Source organism: Rhinopithecus roxellana, chromosome 3 (genome assembly GCF_007565055.1).
Source record: "Rhinopithecus roxellana isolate Shanxi Qingling chromosome 3, ASM756505v1, whole genome shotgun sequence".
Classification (NCBI taxonomy): domain Eukaryota; kingdom Metazoa; phylum Chordata; class Mammalia; order Primates; family Cercopithecidae; genus Rhinopithecus; species Rhinopithecus roxellana.
The window spans coordinates 96,388,103-96,405,348 of NC_044551.1; the positions used below are offsets into that span (position 1 = coordinate 96,388,103).

The following is a 17,246-nucleotide window of genomic DNA, read 5'->3' on the forward strand; positions in this document are numbered from 1 at the left end:
TAGTGAAGTCATCTGTTCCTGCCAAGATGAGTGTGTTCTGTTATATTCCTAGAATGCTAGACTGAACTCTTTTTTTAAAAATTGACAGTAAATAGGGCATTTATTTATCAGCCCAGAATTGCTGAGCTTCTCATTCTCCAATGCAAGTCGGACCTCATTTCACGAGACCTTTGTCCCCATCATGAGACCCGCGAGTCTGTTCTCTGCACATCATATCCGCAGCCCACTCATTGGTAGGAAGGACCAATGCCCTGACCTCACTGTCCTTGGGAATTGATTCAGACAGAGGACAGAGTCCAGTATTTGGAAGGTTATTTCTGTGGCACATCTTTTAGTCCCAGACTGGCCTTTTCTCACTTGGTTTTGCAGAAGGATTCATGATACTTAATGTTCTAGTTTCTAGGACAGGAGTAAGTAGATTTAAAATATTGCTCTGCTGCAGTGATTTCATTTTCAATATCCTAGTTTAAGTGATTATGTTTTTTTTCTCATTATACTTTTTGGGTTCACTAAATAATAGATCCTAGGACTTAGAGTGGTTAGAATGACAAGACCAGAGAATAAAAAGAATTTATCATTTTATTTTGTTCAAGGCCCTATGTATTGGCATTCAGCGAATATTTCTTGGCATGTAGTAAAAAGAAATAAGATAAATGACATGTTCAGGCATCTGGTACCTAATAGCATTTCACCCTGAGACCCCACCTATGGCCATTGAGGTTAAAGAAATAAAGTTTGAGCTTGGAAACACTTTGTTTTATTTTATTTTATTTTATTTTACTTTTTAATAAAGTAATCAAGGGGATTGTCTGGTGAATTTACATGAGGCTGCCGCCTGGAGGAAAAGTCAAATCATAGTTGCTCAAGTGTGCGGGAAAGAGGCCTGCATTCAGGGCGTTTCCAGACTGTTTGAGATCACCGTCAAGCCCCAAATCCCGTTCTTACAAGCTCCTAGGGGTCTGCTCTGGATTTACCCTAGACATGAGTTCAAAAGTTTATTCTTTTTGAAAAAAGTAAATTTTTTGAATGAAATTGCTAAAGAACTAAGTGGAAAAGTTAGCTTTGGAAGGTTCCTTTTTTGGAAGTTGGTCTAAGCAGCAAGGCTAACTTGTTTCATCGGGTAGTTTACAGATAAATGGGTGCCTGGGAGTCTGGAAATGACCCCTCTATCCAGGAAGGGGCTCTGGAGTCTCCAGTTCATTATTCCAGACAGAGTTACTGGTGCCACGACTCATCTCCTGTGTGTGGAGAATTCCTTGGCTGATACCCACATCCTCTCAGCCCCAGCACAGCCCTGGCCCCTAAGGCTCGTGGCTGATTAGGATTCCCCAGCAGCTTGAACAGAAATAAGTCTCTATCCTGGAGTTAGGAGTAGTGAAATTAGCATGACTTCACATCTGTTATAGCATAATAGGGAGGGCTTATGTGAACTGGGAATACAGCAAATTATATTTGTATCCAACGAGAGAGGAAGAATAAATCACTACCAGAAAAGTATAGGTTTGCCAAAAAAAAAAAAAAAAGAAAACACACAAAAGCATAATTTTACCCTAGCAGTCCACTAGGGTATGAAAATGTTAAGAAAACTCCCTATGAGATACTCTTATCTCTGAAGATATTTTACCATCTTCTCTTGACCTCATCTCATGTGTTGTCCCTAAACTTCACTCCTGAGTTCAGAAATCCCTGAAGGGTCTCCTGCCAGTTCCACCGTCACCTCCCTGGCCCTGCTCCTGGGAGTCTGTTTCTTACCGAGGACCACAGCCTGCCATGCAGCGACGCTCTCCCTGGTATTCTCATGGTTGTTAACTGTCTTGAAGGAATGACACTCCAGACTCAGTTTCTTAGACAGACCTGGAGAATTTTCTTAATGCCACTTGCTGAGAGCATCGGTCCTTAGTAGGCTCTAAAGAACAGAAAGGATGAAATGTCGTGTCCTGAGAACAGAACAACAGGGGATGTCTTCTTCCGTTCTGGAGACCTGCATTTGAGATTAAACGGTGTATGAGACTTGCCGATAAGTCAGAATTTGGAATTTGGAGAGGACGTACCCATGCGGCCTTACCAAAAAGAAGGTGGTCTTTTGCTCCCCACGTGTGCCTGTGTTTGTGGGTGCTCTGCTTTTGTGAGGTTTTCTCTTGGCCATCTCCCTCCTTACGCCTCTCCAGTAGAACAGTTGAGGGTCAGTAGATGACTCAAAAATACATTTTGAAAATCAGGGACTCCATCCTTTCCCTAGTCAGTTTGCAAAATGCCCTGTCCCTCCGAACTGGGCTTAACCAGCAACCCCATCTCCGGTGACAGTAATTTTCCTGAGTCTCAAAGGTCTTTCTGCCCTACGTAGTTTAAGCAGCCTCTTATAGCGCAGGCAGATGGATCTGGCAAGGGAAGTCTCTTAACGACATTCTGCCTGTTTGACTTAATTTATGATGTCTGTTATTAGTTAGTTGTTATCATGAAATTTGGTTTCATTTCAGAAACTGGGTGGGGGGATGTTTTTGACTCGGCCTCTTGGAGAATTCTGAAAGCAAAAGTTATCTGCCAGGGCTGTTGGTAATTCTCAGATGAGGCACACAAGGTTTAGGGAGAGTCTGAAGGAGGGGCCCTAGAGACGCTGTCTTTTCAGGGAGCACTGTCAGCAGAGCGGGGTTAGCCGGGCCACGGCCATGAGCCATAGGCCCCAGCAGCACGTTTCCTACTTCGAAAACATCAGTTTTAAAATATGCCTTCTCTTTGTTCCAGAAGTGAGTTTAGTACTGATTCTTGCTGATCTCCATGGTACTTTTAGCCTGATACAATGATCTTATGAAAATATAATTTGGATTCCAAAGAAATCAAGCGCTTTCCAGATTCTTATCTCATCTGTTCTGAGTGCATCTCCCTGCGGTAGGGAGGAGAGCGCTGAGCCAGGCCTGGGGCACTGCAGAGATCCAGGCCCTCCACAAGGCCTCCCAGCAGCAGCGGGCCACAGCCAGACACGGAACATGCATTTAATCATCTGTCATTCTCCAGGCCTTATTATTTCATGCAAGAGCTGAACTTGGAGCTCAGTATTTCTACTAAAGATACATCTTTAAAAAATGTTTTCCCTGTCCTTCCCTTATTAGTCTGTGATTTATAATCATTTAACTAAAATCCATATTACAAAGGAAATAGAAAACATGGGACTCAAACTGTGTTGTAGAGCAAAGCATCTTGAGGCCAACATGGAAAAATGGCGAGCTGAGATGAGGTATCCTGTGGAAAAGCCGGCCCGAGCCAGCAGGGCCCAGGTGTGAGCTGTCTTTCGAATCTAAAGCTGTATGGTTCTTATTTCTAATGAGTGAGAAATTCCATTGAGACTGATAACTTCGTGTGGAACCCCCTTCCCAAGCTTATAACCATAAGTATATGGATTCACATATTTAAAAACATAACTGGTTTCAGTCACAGTTTTTATTTTTTTATTTTTTTTAATTCCTGAGGCAGGATCTCACTGTGTCGCCCAGGCTGGAGTGCAGTGGTGTGACCAGAGCTCACTGTAGTCTTGAACTCCTGGGCTCACGTGATCCTTGCCTGGCCCCCCAGGTAGCTAGGACTATAAGTGTACACTACTATGTCTGGCTAGTTTTGTTTTCTTTTTGCATAGACAGGGTTGCACTATGTTTCCCAGGCTGTTCTCAAACTCCTGACCTCAAGCAATTCTCCTGCCTCAGTCTCTCAAAACACTGGGATTATAGTCATGAGCCCCACTGCATCCAGCCAGTTTCAGTTATTCTTAGTGAAGCCTTAGCACTATGTTGGAGACATGAGGTTCTGTGTATTGTTTTTTCTTTTCTTTCTTTTTTTGAGATGGAGTCTCACTCTGTCTCCCAGGCTGGAGTACAGTGGCACGACCTTTGCTCACTACAGCATCCACCTCCCAGGTTCAAGTGATTCTCTTGCCTCAGCCTCCCGAGTAGCTGAGATTACAGGCATGTACCACCACATCCAGCTAATTTTTGTATTTTCAGTAGAGACAGGGTTTTGCCATGTTGACCAGGCTGATCTCGAACTCCTGACCCCAGGCGATCCACCCACCTTGGCCTCCCAAAGTGCTGGGATTACAGGCATGAACCACCATGCCCGGCCAAGGTTCTGTGTATTTTAAAATTTAGAAAAGCAGTCAGCTCTTTCTGTCAAGTGACGTTCTACACTCCAGGAACTTGGTTGGACTTACATAAATTGCAGCGACGAGGTAATATGTAAAGTGGCTAATGTCAATACATTTTGAAATATGGCCTAATTCAGCGTCTTGAGTAAGGGTTTATATCTATCTACCTAATGATGCTTGCATTCAGCCTCCTGAGGTTGTCTTGCAATCCCGCATTCTGCCTCTATTCCCCGCATGGAAGGCGTAGGGCAGCACGGCCAGGCACAAAGGTGCCCTGCACCTTCCCTTCTGACTGGAGCTGCTCAGAGAGGAGGCTGTCTGCCTCCTGGCCAGCCCAGGGCTCCGAATTTCCCAGGACCTCAGATAAATTTGCCCCATGTAAGCATGAAATTGAGTCATTTAATTCAGTAGCCTTTTCCACAGGATGGTGCTGGTTTTAACATCCTTTATAAAGAGCACTCCCAGCCGCAATTGACCTTCCTCTGCTCAGAGTGTACATGGCAGTGGCATAGCATGTACGACACACCTAAGAGCAGGCAATCAAAAGCGAGGATGTACCCACCAGCAAACCTCTGGCCGCTGCCTCAGCAGCTGGTGGTCTTGGGCAAGTCACCTCACCTCTCTGAGCCTCAGTTTCCTCATCTGTAAATGCGGATGATAGTACTGCTCATGTATAATGTATTTAGATCAGTGACTAGCATGTTCTAAGCAGTGAATAAATATTCAGTTTCTGCGTCTCCATTATACAGATGACTTCCTCCTGCCTCACTCGGGCTGTTGGCCGGCATTGTTGCTGTTGCAGGTTACTGTCAATTTCAGCCTCCCCTTCCTTCATCTGCACACTCGTGGGGCTACAGTGGATTTAGCTGTTGATTGTATTGTACTTGTTAGGAACTGGAAGCTGTCTTAAGAATGAAATGCTGTACTTCAGTGCCTGGCCTGATGAATTGTGGTGGCTCAGCTGCAAAATTCTGTGTGTGGAATGGGCACAGTTACTGCAGAAGTGGGAGAGTCTTGCATAAAGCACCTTTCCAACTGTTCATCATTCATCCTAGCTGCATGCGTATACAGTGACCTCATACGCAAAGGGTGGGTTCATTTATGCTCAGATATGTATTGGCCACCCACTATGTGCTATCCCCATGATAGGTGTTCAGCGCACAAGAATGAATGAAGGAGACAGAGCCCCACCCCCCTGGCAAGCTCTAAGTGAAAGGCTCCGTGTGACGTCTGCTTCCTTCTTTTACTCATCTTCGTTTTCTGGTTTTCTAGGTGATGTGGCTTTTTGTAGTATTTTTTAGATGAGTTTTTTAAGTTCTGACATAAAACCACAAACTGAATGTCGTCTTTGATCATTTCACTTACCCAATCAGAAAAGCAGACTCCCCCAGGCAGAAGTAGAAAGCCTCAGTTCTAAGAAAAGACAGATTTTGTTTAAAGTTTGGTTCGAAATGTTACAAGTTAAGTGTTTGTAAAATAGTAGAGCACTGAAAAGTGCTTTTAATGTGAATTTTACACAACATGATCAAAGTTGCAGTTGGAGACAGTGACCAAGTTATGATTCAGACTCAAAGCAGGTATTTATTCTGGTTGCTGTTCCTGGCGAGGGCCCAGTCAGCTGGTTAACATTAGCTGGTTGAGGTCAGCTAGTTAATGTTAGATCTCAGATCACTGTCCCTCCATGAAAGACAAAAAGAGGTATTTCAAGTTAAATTTCCTGAATAAAAAATTGCTTTGGTCACTCAGGAAATATAGCCAACAGGTTTCTTGGGTTAAATTGTCCTGAGAAATTTCTTGCTTCCCAGAGCCTAGGGGAGTACACTAAGTGAGGCAGGTGTTTTTCAACCGTTCGCTTCTTCCCCACGCTCGTTCCCTTCTCCACTTCATAGTCAAAAAGCGTTTACCTGGCACGCCACGGGGCCACCTGTAGGGCCTGCACAGCACCTCTGGCATTTCTCATTGGGATATGCTAAAAGCAAGAATACAACATTGGTCCAGGTGAGCTTCTGTGAACCCTTGAAGCCTAATGCATGAGAGCTGTCCTGTCTCTGATTTGCCTAATCTTTTTGGTTGCATCTTTTAAATGCAGCCTTTTTTCATCTACTGTTTCATTCCAATGCATGTATGTAACATAACACACTCAAGTCTTCCAAGATCAATTTTCACATCAGAAAAGCAGTGTGTGAGCAGGTGAGTAGACAGTGGAGGGACTGGCATCCTCAAACACTGTCCTCACTCATTCTTTTCCAGGTACAGTGTTGAGTATGGTAAGCTGCTGGTTTTGAAAACGTTTTTTCTCATGGAATTTTTTTTTGTTTGTTTTAATTGTGGTTAAAAAAAATGCAATATAAAGTTTACCGTCTTAATCATTTTTAGGTCCTCACAGGTTTCTTTCTGTGCCCCTAGCGTATCAGAGCCTATCACAGTAGTCCTCCTCTTTTAAACTCTTAAGTGGCAGGTTTTAGTGAACGCTTCTCCTTGGAATTTGGCCTTATGTAAAGCGGCTTTGGCGTTGGCGTGAGCACGGGGGGCCTGTTGTTCACGTTAGAACGGCTGCTGATCAGCCCCAGTCTCTGTGAAGTTGCCCTGTGGAGAAGCTTGGGTGGGTGAGAGCCTGGGGCATAATAGCATTTATTACAGAAATTGTTCTGGCTGCCTATAGTTGCCCTTTTTTGTAACCATTGCTAGTAATAGCACTGTACTCTCTAATTCCCTCCAACCAAGTAATCATTTTTTGGCCTACTCTGTGTGAAACCTTCATGGAACCGCAAGACCCTTTTGTGAGGTTTCTGAATGACTGAACTCTAGTGGGCTGTAGGATGTGACGGTTCACGGGAGTTAATACACTTTGTTCTTTAGGGGAAAATGGCTTTTATTAGGCTACATTCCCCTTTTGCTTTTGAATTGCTCTCAGAAAATCGGTCAGAACCCACTTGCAATTGATCTTTACCACATTAGACTCTTGTTCTTGAGGTAGAATTGTTTGCAGCGAAGACTGCATCACCCACCACATGGTCCTAGAGAGCCCCTCTTCCTCAGGCAGAGCTTGCCCCAGAACTCATCGCGGAGCTTGGTGATTCAAACCAGGTGTTGCTGCTGTCTATCGAGAGCCGTATGTTCCTGAGCCATACAGGCCTTATTGTAGTGTCCAGGGCGGGGGTGTTCTGAGCAGCAAAGGAAGACGTGACAGCTCGCAGTGTGAAAAGTCCCCGCCATGGCTCTTATTAGTTACAGCCATTAACTGCATTCGTGCAGGACGATGATATAACATGGTTTCTTTGGAAAACATGAAAAGTAGAGTTCTCTGTTCTGTGTGGTAATTGTTGAAGGTTCACATGCTTGCAACCAGAGATGAGTATTTCATTCTCTCGGGTGAAATACAGTAAGTTGTTTATTTTCAGTCATTCTGGAAATAATTCAGGAAAGGAACCGATTTGATTTTGCTAATTGTCCATATGTCTGGGCCTAAAGAGGGACATGGTGTAGTCTTTGGAGGAGGCACATCGGTGGTGGGTCCCTGGCCCCTGGTCCAATTAAGGCTGTTTTGTTGTCATGCTTGTTAGTCACCACATTCATTTTTTTAATAGTGAAAAGTTGGAAGGTTTTTTAAAAAATCTGTCTTCTGATATGAATCTCACAAGTGTTAATGTGAGTCATGGAAAGTGAGATTTTCACAAATTGCAATCCTAAATTCAATGCATGTGGTGGGAGCCCACGATAGAAACCCATTAAATATATAGAAGCAACAAAGATACTGTGAGAACTCGCACAGAATAAGGTTAGAAAGAGAAGGAAATTTTTAAACTAGATAAATAAAATGGTAACTCTTTCAGCTGGGGGTAGAAATTCTCTGAAAGCCAAGACCTCCAACAGACGTAACATACAAGATAGTGGCTGAATGTGTTTTCTAGTTTGGAGTTTAATTTTTCTTAAAAAGCAGTGACGATTTGCATTGCTTCCTCAAAATAGTTATTACAAGTCTTTTGTACACAAAGTTTTTGTTTGTTTGTTTGTTTGTTTTTTAATTAGCAAACCTGGTTTCAAAGATGTTTTGTAGCAAGAAGTTAAAAATACTGAAATGTGAGCATTGAGGCACATCCACAGGACAGCTTTTCTCTGGGCTGGAAAACAGCCATTTAATCCTCCCCTTAGTGGTGTGGGTCCTCTCTTTTTGGATAAAGCCACTTGATTTACTGGGAGATAGGAAGGTTTTTAAAATAATTGTAGTGCCGTTTGAAATATTATTCTGTTGGATTTTCTTAACAAGTTCTCAAAAGCCTTTAAAAAGGAATTTTAACTCTGTATATGATTCTTTGGCAGAACATGCTTGATTTTTATTTCTTATGGCCTGTCAAGTACACAGATGTTTCCAATAGTTTTTGATTACTCTTTAAGGGCCTAAGAAATCAGTGCCAGAAATAAAGTCTAGCTTAATCCTCCTTCCTGGGCTGCCCCTCTCTCCGCTTCCCACCCTTCCCCCACCCGCAGCCCATGGCTTTGAGCCGTCTGGAAAATTAATAAGACTCTGGAGAATGAGGCAGCCAGAGGGCAGGTGATGAGACAGTGCACTTCCCAGCATCTGGGAGTGGGGGTTGCTGGAAGAATGTCAGGGAAGCCCAGTGGGTTTCTGCTGGGAGCTTCTCACATGCACTCAGTGAAGCGGCAGGTGGCATCACTGGGGAGCTCTAGCCAGACCCAGAGGCCTGGGAAGGGCAGGTCCAAGGAACCATGGCAATCTGGACCCTCCTTCGGGGCCTGCAGACCGGTTCTATGTTCCTGGAACAGGAAGCACCCCAGCTGTAAGTCACAGGACTAACCACTCCATGTGTGTGGTTCTGCAAGGAAAGTTCTTTTCCAGGCTGGGCCTCTACCTTTGAGCTTTTAACATTAGCATCTTTGATTGTTCAGAGAGCTGTAAAATTTAGCATGGGTTTTCCACGGAGAAGCTTGTAAGATTGCGAAGGGGTTTTATGAAAACTTTCCTTGTGGCCTCGCAAAGCTGATTCACTTTGTCGATACTGTGCTTCATGATGGGAGAGTTTGGTTTTGTTTTGATCTTTGTGGTTGTCTAGTGGACATGTGTTTCTTATTCTGAATATCTGAACTTTCTCTTAAAAGATAGCCTCCTACAACAGGAGGGTAATCAACAGCACAGAGCATGGCAGAGGCTCCCAGAGGTCCTCAGCACAAGGGGGCGGCCCCAGAACACAGCGCGAGTGTGAGCCGTCGGAGGATGCAGACTCCTGGGTCTCTGGGTGTGGGCTTGTGCCCAGTGGAGTGTTTCCCAGCAGGAGGCTGGGCCATTCCCTCCTTGCCTTCTCTCACTCCCACAGCCGGCCCCGTAGCCCGCAGCACACTCTTGTGTGCCTGTGGTTTGTCTGGGCTACTGCCCTTTAGCAGGAGGCAACAGAGGAGAGCTGAGCGGCTGCAGGCTAAGCACAGGCAGAGTGAGCTCCTGAAGCCAGTGAGGAAAATCCAGGCTTCGTTTCGGGTTTTCAAATGCAGTGCCTTCATTTTTAGAGCTATGTGTCTTTTCTTTTTCATTTCACAAATATTTGGATGCTAGCTGGATGCGAGGCAGGCTGAGGAGGAGTCCCACTCCTAACAGCTTCTCTAAGCCACATGCCCACCAGCATTGGCACTGGGGGACTCAGGGTGACTGTGTCCAGCCCCATCTCCGCCCTTCCAGTCCAGAAATGGAAAGTTCACAGAAGAGTGAGGTGAGCCTGCTTCTGGTGATGAGGGCAGACACACACATGTGTAACTCCAGGCATGGCTCACTTCAGAATTGAGGTGCCATGGAGGACAGGCACAAGAGGGACCTCTCGGAGCCAGTGGGGAGCTTAGAATAGAGAGGACGTGGGGGCTTTCAGCAAAAGGGATGGTATGAGCCACTTACAGGCAGGACCCCTCAGGAGGAGGAAGGAGGTGCTTCTGGCCGCTGGGGGGCTTTTGCTCCTATGCTAAGGCCTTTGTGTGTGAGGGTTTTGCATAAGAGGATGATGTGTTTTTAGAAGGTCTCCTGCCAGCAGTGTTTAGGTGGCTTGGAAGGAGAACCTGGAGTCCGTCAGGGAGGCCGCTCAGGAGCCCTGTGGGATCCAGTGAAGTGATTGGTATGGGAGTGTGGAGAAAGGAAGTGATTGGACAGCCGCCCAACGTCTGCTCCACAGCATTTGGAGGGAAGAGAGTGGGGTTTTTTTTAGCTTGAGTGACTTGATGGTGATACTGTTACCCAAAAGGCAACACCAGAAGAAAAAGAGAGTTAGGGGGTGGGAGGGCATCATGAGTCATGTCCTAGACTCTGCACTGGGGGGGACAGGGAAGCATTCAGTTGCTCAGCAGGGACCAAAAGCCGTCTGCAGTTGGGACGCGAGCGCGGGAGGAGTCAACTTGAGGGTGTGGTTGAAGAGCCCATGTAGGGGGACAGTGGAGAAACAGCAGAGACAGAACCTGGGACAGTCCAGAGACCGGGAGCTGCTCTCAGGATTCTTATGTAGGAAAAAACCGAAAAGATTCTTAGGTAGGAGGGATGTTAATGAGCACATGAGCCCTGTCCCCACGGAGTTTACAGTCTGAGGGAACACAAGGTTCAGGCCATCTGAAGCAGACAGTCATGAGAAGACCATGCACTTGTTTTACCGGCAGAGGCCATGGGGTGTGTGTCGTTAGAGAGTTTATGGATGAGCTTCTAAGGACCGGAAGAGTTTCAGTAGGCGTAGGTGGGAGTGAGCGTGGTAAAAGGAGAGAAGAAGGGGAAGGAACATCAGGCTGGAGGAACCGAAGACCAGAAAATCCAGGACCTCTGGGAAACAAGCCAATGTCTGCAGAGCCTGTGGTGCCTGCTGTGTGTTGAGGCCTGGAGTAGGGGAGCCTAGAAGGAATCTGAGGGCAGACCACAGGGCCTCGGGAGTCACACCAAGGGGAGCTCTGGACAAGCAGGAGGGGGCACTTGAAGGATTCTGAAGACAGGCAGGTGTGCTTTGCTTTGGTTTAGAGTCGTAGCACACTGCCTGCTCAGTCCCCTTCTTGTGGCTGCCTCGTTCTTGACCCACGGGATGCTTAAAGAGCCCGCATACTCCAAAGCATGGCACAGCCAACACTGGGTCAGAACAGAAATTTGGAACAGAACTTTATCTCATTTTATCACTGTATTTCATGATAATCCCCCAAATAGCCTTCAAGCAGAATTTCTTTTAGTTTGCCGTAAGTTAAAAAATTAGTGTCTATATAATACCACTTTGTGAGGCAGAAAATAGAATGCCTAAGGTTCAAGAAATTTGGAAGCTCTTATGAAAAATCGTATTTTCATCTGGGGAGCACAGTGATCACACAGCCTCGGAGCACTCAGCTCACTCCGGGGCAGGGGAGGCTCTCCACCCACCGCACGGAGTTCCCAGCTGTGCCTGAAGGCACCATGGCTCACACTGGCTGACCTGTGCTCTCTTCCTCTGTTCCCCCCAGCTCTCTGGTGGCTGTGAGCTGACAGTGGTGATCCACGACTTCACCGCTTGCAACAGCAACGAGCTGACCATCCGACGGGGCCAGACCGTGGAAGTTCTGGAGCGGCCGCATGACAAGCCTGACTGGTGTCTGGTGCGGACCACTGACCGCTCCCCAGCGGCAGAAGGCCTGGTCCCCTGTGGCTCACTGTGCATCGCCCACTCCAGAAGTAGCATGGAAATGGAGGGCATCTTCAACCACAAAGGTAGGAGTTGGCAGGGCATGGGTGGCAGACGCCTACTGGAAGTGGCCCTGAAGGCCTCTGTCTCCGCGCCTCTGCTCCTGTCAATGCTCATGAGCTTTCTTGTCAGCTGTGCCTTCAGCACATGGTCACTGACTCTCTGGGCATTAGCACCTGAAGAGGAAATGAGGATTTCACCCATGATTCAGAAATAATGAGTGATCTCCTCACTTCCAGGGTGGTGTAGTGAGATACGACATCAATTTAGAGAAGAACACTGGTTTCGGAACATTCCAGTTACCTTCTTCTGTGTGTCATGACACCTCTTGGAGGCCATCCCCTGGCTCCAAAGGGTTAGTCATTCCGGGGAGCTAATGAAGCTGCAAGAGAAACAGCTACTAATCAGCTCCCCTGATTAATTATAGGCCAAGCCATGTTCCGGATTTCTCAGGGCCTAAATGTGAGTTTACTGTTACCTCGGTAAGAAACAGGAAGAATTAGGCTGTTGTTTCTCCAGAAATCCGAAGAGAAGGGCAGAGGATTTTCAGACTTTGGCCAAAAGCCAAAGGTGTCCACTTCCATGTTTGCTGATGCTGCGCGTGCTTTTGGAACAGCGGTGGGCTTCGCCTCGAGGAGGCTTTGCGTTTAGCGATCTGGGCCATGCTGGCTTTTAGCCTGTTGCCAGAATGTTTCTAAAGTTGCATCAATATAAGTCCTTGAATTTGAGTTGAAAATAAAGCACAACTCTTCCTGAAATTAGTCTGTTCTGCAGAGGAGCCCTGGTGAACTTAAGCATGCCTCAAATAACACTTGTTCTGAAAGATTTCTTCTGCATGTGCCTTTCCTGTGGTGTGTTCCTTACTTCCTGGTGTTCGCAGTTGCAGGCTAGCCAAGGCGAAAGAACTAAGCATTCATCACACTTGGCTTTGCCCAGAAAACTTCTGGTGGAGGTTGGGTTTTTGAATGTTGCTACGTTGTACCATTTCGTTTTTCTCTATGATATTCTCTGACATTCTTGTACCTGGAAAGTGACTCTCTGCCCCTCACAAACCCTCTTATGCCCTATGTTTACCAAGAAGGTGTTTCTTAATGAGCAAGACCTGCTGTGAACTTACGCCAGCTAGTGGTTAGGGGCTCAGAACTGTATCCATTTTTTTTCCTATTTCCCTTATTTATTTATTTGTTTATTTATTTATTTATTTATTTATTTATTTATTTATTTATTTCCTGTAATGCAAGGAAACTCTTAAGATGGTTTGTTCCCGGCCAGGCGCGGTGACTCATGCCTGTAATCCCAGCACTTTGGGAAGCTGAGGCGGGTGGATTACCTGAGGTCAAAAGTTCGGACCAGCCTGACTGACACGGTGAAACCCTGTCTCCACTAAAAATACAAAAAATTAGCCAGGCGTGGTGGCAGACACCTGTATTCCCAGCTACTCGGGAGGCTGAGGCAGGAGAATCGCTTGGACCCAGGAGGCAGAGGTTGCAGGGAGCAGAGATCGTGCCATTGCACTCCAGCCTGGGCAACACAGCAAGACTCCATCTCAAAAAAAAAAAAAAAAAAAAAAGAATGGTTGTTCCCTTGCAGTGTTAGGAACTGCACAGCAACAGACAGCAGATGTGGGTCAGAAGTAACATGGAAATGGAGGGCGTCTTCAACCACAAGGGTAGGAAGCGGTAGGACATGGGTGAGGTCCTGACCATGTCCACATCCAGGAAACCAGGCAGCTTGACCAGAATCTTAGGAGACAGAGGCCATCATCAAAAAGTCAGGCAATAAGGGATAAGAATTTAGACGTGGAGTCCAACAAAAGACATAGGAACTGCAGGAGCAGGAGACCTCTGCCCCCTGGGAAGCAGAGACCCAGGCTTGCCTCTGCTCAGCCCCACAGTCCTCCCCCTTCTCATGCCCTGTGTGTGAAGAGGGGTGTTGCCCCCGCGACCGGAAAGACATTGGCATGTGCTGGCCTGTCCATGCCAGCCATCCACATGCTTTTGCCCATCCACTCTCTCCTTTTGAGCCTCTTTTCAGTATAAGAGCTGTTCAGACTCGAAGGATATGCAGCGAGTGAGTTAAACATGGCCCCTCTCTGCACACCATGGCGTGCATCATTCTGGCAGCTGGGTGAGACCCCCTCCAGTATCAGATGTTCAGGCTGCCTTGCCTCACCCTCGCTTCAGAACTCAGGGACAGTATGGAACTGGCTTTACAGATTTGCCTCTTGTCACTTGCTATTAAAGTTAGTTTCCTCCATGTCTCTGACTTTTACTGCTCTGACCTTCCAGGCAGGAGGAAAGAGCACCTTCATTCAGTTCTAGTTTCTGTACATTTTCTCAGCCTTAGTGCCTCAGTAATTTTTTCATAACACCCTGATCCAACTTTTACATTTTTACCTCGAATGTAAAAAACATGCCTATTAAGGTCAAATGACTATCTATTTGCTTGAGAATAGTAAGCTAATGAGTCTAATTACTCAGATCAGCAAACAAGGGTCCGGGACTCATGATGAGCAGTGCTCAGGTTCACGTGGTGGTTTTGAAGCTGGGCTAGACTTGGAAGTCTGTCGGACACTGAGAATTCATGGAATTTATGAAGACCAGATTTCTTGTATCAGCTATATATCCTTAAAATGATTTGGGAGAGGATAAAAATACAGCTTATTTTAAATGAATAAGAAATTTAATTACACAATTTGTTTTTCAAGGAGATAATTTTGCGTCTGAAACAGGACTCTGCTGTGAACATCATTCCACTGAGAAATGCTATCTTGTGGCCAGGTGTGGTGGCACACACCTGTCATCACAGCTACTCGAGAGGCTGAGGTGGGAGGATTGCTTGAGGCCAGCATTTCAAAACCAGCCTGGGTATCATAGCGAGACCCCGTCTCTTTAAAAAATGCCTTCTGTTTTGTGAACAAAGCTTGCTTTGGAAGCTCGCATGTCCCGGCGTCCTTTGGGCCAGCTAGCCTTCGTGTCTGATGGCTCCTTCTGCTCTTGCTCTGGCCGTCCTTCCTCCATCTCAGCATCTTGGTCATGAATTAAACAGACGCCGGGCATAGCAGGATTGATTGAGGGTTCAACAAACCCTTGTGTGCTCCAGCAGTCTTATTTCTGTTTGTCGTTTATGCTGTCTGCCATTACCTCAGAGGCTCTGGGGCTGGGGCCTAGGTCTGGAGGTTGTGTCTGTGCCTCCAGTGAGTCTCTGGTGCATTCCGGGCTGAGGCCCACTCACCTCCCTTCACTCTCTTCCACTCGAGCATGTAGCATGTGGGCTCACTGTTGAAATTGGTGTCATGTCACCATTGTTGATGACTCAGTAAATCCAAGTTCTCTTCCCTTCGCATTGTCTCAACTTGTAAAACTTGTCACTCTTATCTATTTATTGACAGTCTTGGTCACAGGAAGTAAACAGAAGTATCAAGAATGTGTATATTTCCAATGAGACCAGTTCAAAACATCCTCTTTGCCCTATGCTGCCCTGCTTTTTTCACCTTTTCCCTTTCTTCCCAACCAAGAGTCACCCTACACAATGGTCCTGGGGATTTAGCTCCAGTGCAATCGGAAGGAAAAGTAGCCAGGAAAGAGCAGAATAGTCTTGTCGCGAACCTGGGCAAACGAGCATCTCTCACTCTCTGTCGGATGCATTTCTGGAGTGCCCACCATGAGTCTTTTTGACTGATAGTGTTTTGAGGGTGGGACAGGAGTTCGTACCCTGGCCTGGGGAGGGCCTTCCGTCACACTTCTCACTCAAGACATCTGGAAAACCACCCCATGGCCTGTGTCCTGCACTGCCGCTGCCCAGAGCCCTTGCCATGCGAAGTTGAATCTGGAAGGCCCCTCTCAGCCTCCATGGAATTGTTTTTTTGCTAAAATAAGGCTTTAACCAGGAGTTTGAGGCTACAGTGAGCTATGATCAAATCACTGCACTCCAGCCTGGACAACAGAGTGAGACCTCATATCTAAAAAGTACATAAATAAAATGAAGTGGGCTTTAAGAAGTGACCTTTTATTGGCAAGGGAGGAGTGATTGGCGAGTTTGCAGGCGCAGGCTTCTTGTCAGGAGGCCTGAGACAGGGCGGGTGCAGGTGGCCTCTCAGGGCCTTGCCAGCTCTGACATTCTGAGTTCAGATTTCTTAGAAGGCTTTATGAGCAAAGGCCGATTCAAAACTGCCGTTTCCTTACACCAACCCATAACGTGATGACAGGTGGCCTTTTTGCTCATGCTTTCAAATACGTCTAGAAGAAAACACCCACTTATAAAAATTAGCCTTTACCACTCTAAAAGTCATTCACAATTTTAAAGTTTTTTCTCCTTTGGATAGAGAAAAAGTATGGTTCAGTACCTGCATTTTATTTCGAAGAAGTTCAGAGTGTGAGTCATCTGCAGTGAATGAGAAAATTAAGGGGAAAAAAAACCATGAGAAATAAAACCTTTTGCTTGTGGGTGACTTGAGCCTCTAAACCCAGGGGCTTTAACTCAGGATGCCACATTTTACTATGGTAAAATCTGCCAAAAACAGTCCCCCATAGTTTACCACAACTCCAGCGGGCACTAGCAGAATCAGCTCTCAGGCTTGACCAGACTGGCTGCAAGTAGTGAAGAGAAGATTGGGGGACTGTCTTTCGTAAGTGTAGTGATACATGATTGCTATTAATAAAATGGGGCATTTTCTGTAACTCAAGTTAAAAATGAGAAAGAGACATATTTTCATTCTAAACTATCCGAAATGTTGACTTCTCTTTGGGTCCACCCTGCTTTTCTCCAAGCTCTCCGTGCTTCTCTCCACGCTCTCTCCCGAGGGTTTTCTTGTCCACTTGAATAGTTTGCTTCTCCACTTGAGTGTCTTAGCAACTTTTTCAAATCTAAAGTATTCAGATTCCCTCTCCCACCATGTCCCCACTTGTTCACCCAAGAACATGGCCAACACACATGAGGGTCTCTCCACTGCCCACCACATTTTTTAGAAACTGGTCAACTCCACATAACAAAATGTATCGGCTTAACCATTCTTAAATCTACAGATCAGTGGCATTAAGGACCTTCACACTGTTGTGCAGCCGTCATTACCATTCACCTCTAGAACTCTTTTCTACCTTACAGAACTGAACCTCTGTGCCCATTGAACAAAACCCTCCACTCTCTCCTCCCAGCCCCTGGCACTGCCCCTTTCCTTTCTGTCTCCATGAGTTTGACTGTTGTAGGTGCCTCGTGTGAGTAGAAAGTCATGTAGTCTTGTCCTTTTGGGACTGGTTTATTTCTTGTAGAAGATTCCATGTTCTGACCTGTGTCAGAACTTCCTTTCTTTTTAAGGCTGAATAGCATCCCTTCATATGCAGATGCCACATTGAGTTCAACACTCATCTGCTGATGGGCCCTCGGGTTGCTTCTGCCTTATGACTCTTGTGAATAGCGCTGCTATGAACACGGGTGTA

The 17,246-nt window shown here is 46.1% G+C and overlaps 1 protein-coding gene across 5 annotated transcripts in view; it reads left to right on the plus strand.

The window, feature by feature from the left end:
• TRIO (trio Rho guanine nucleotide exchange factor) overlaps window positions 1–17,246 on the plus strand; it is a 367,782-nt gene that overhangs the window by 266,458 nt on the left and 84,078 nt on the right. For all 5 annotated transcript variants that reach the window (XR_004056304.1, XM_030926983.1, XM_030926984.1 and 2 more), the window contains exon 34: window positions 11,594–11,837. Coding sequence is in view for 4 of the 5 variants with exons in the window: in XM_030926983.1 (XP_030782843.1) it covers window positions 11,594–11,837 (244 nt within the window). In the remaining variant the exon portion in view is untranslated. The remainder of the gene's footprint in view (window positions 1–11,593; window positions 11,838–17,246) is intronic.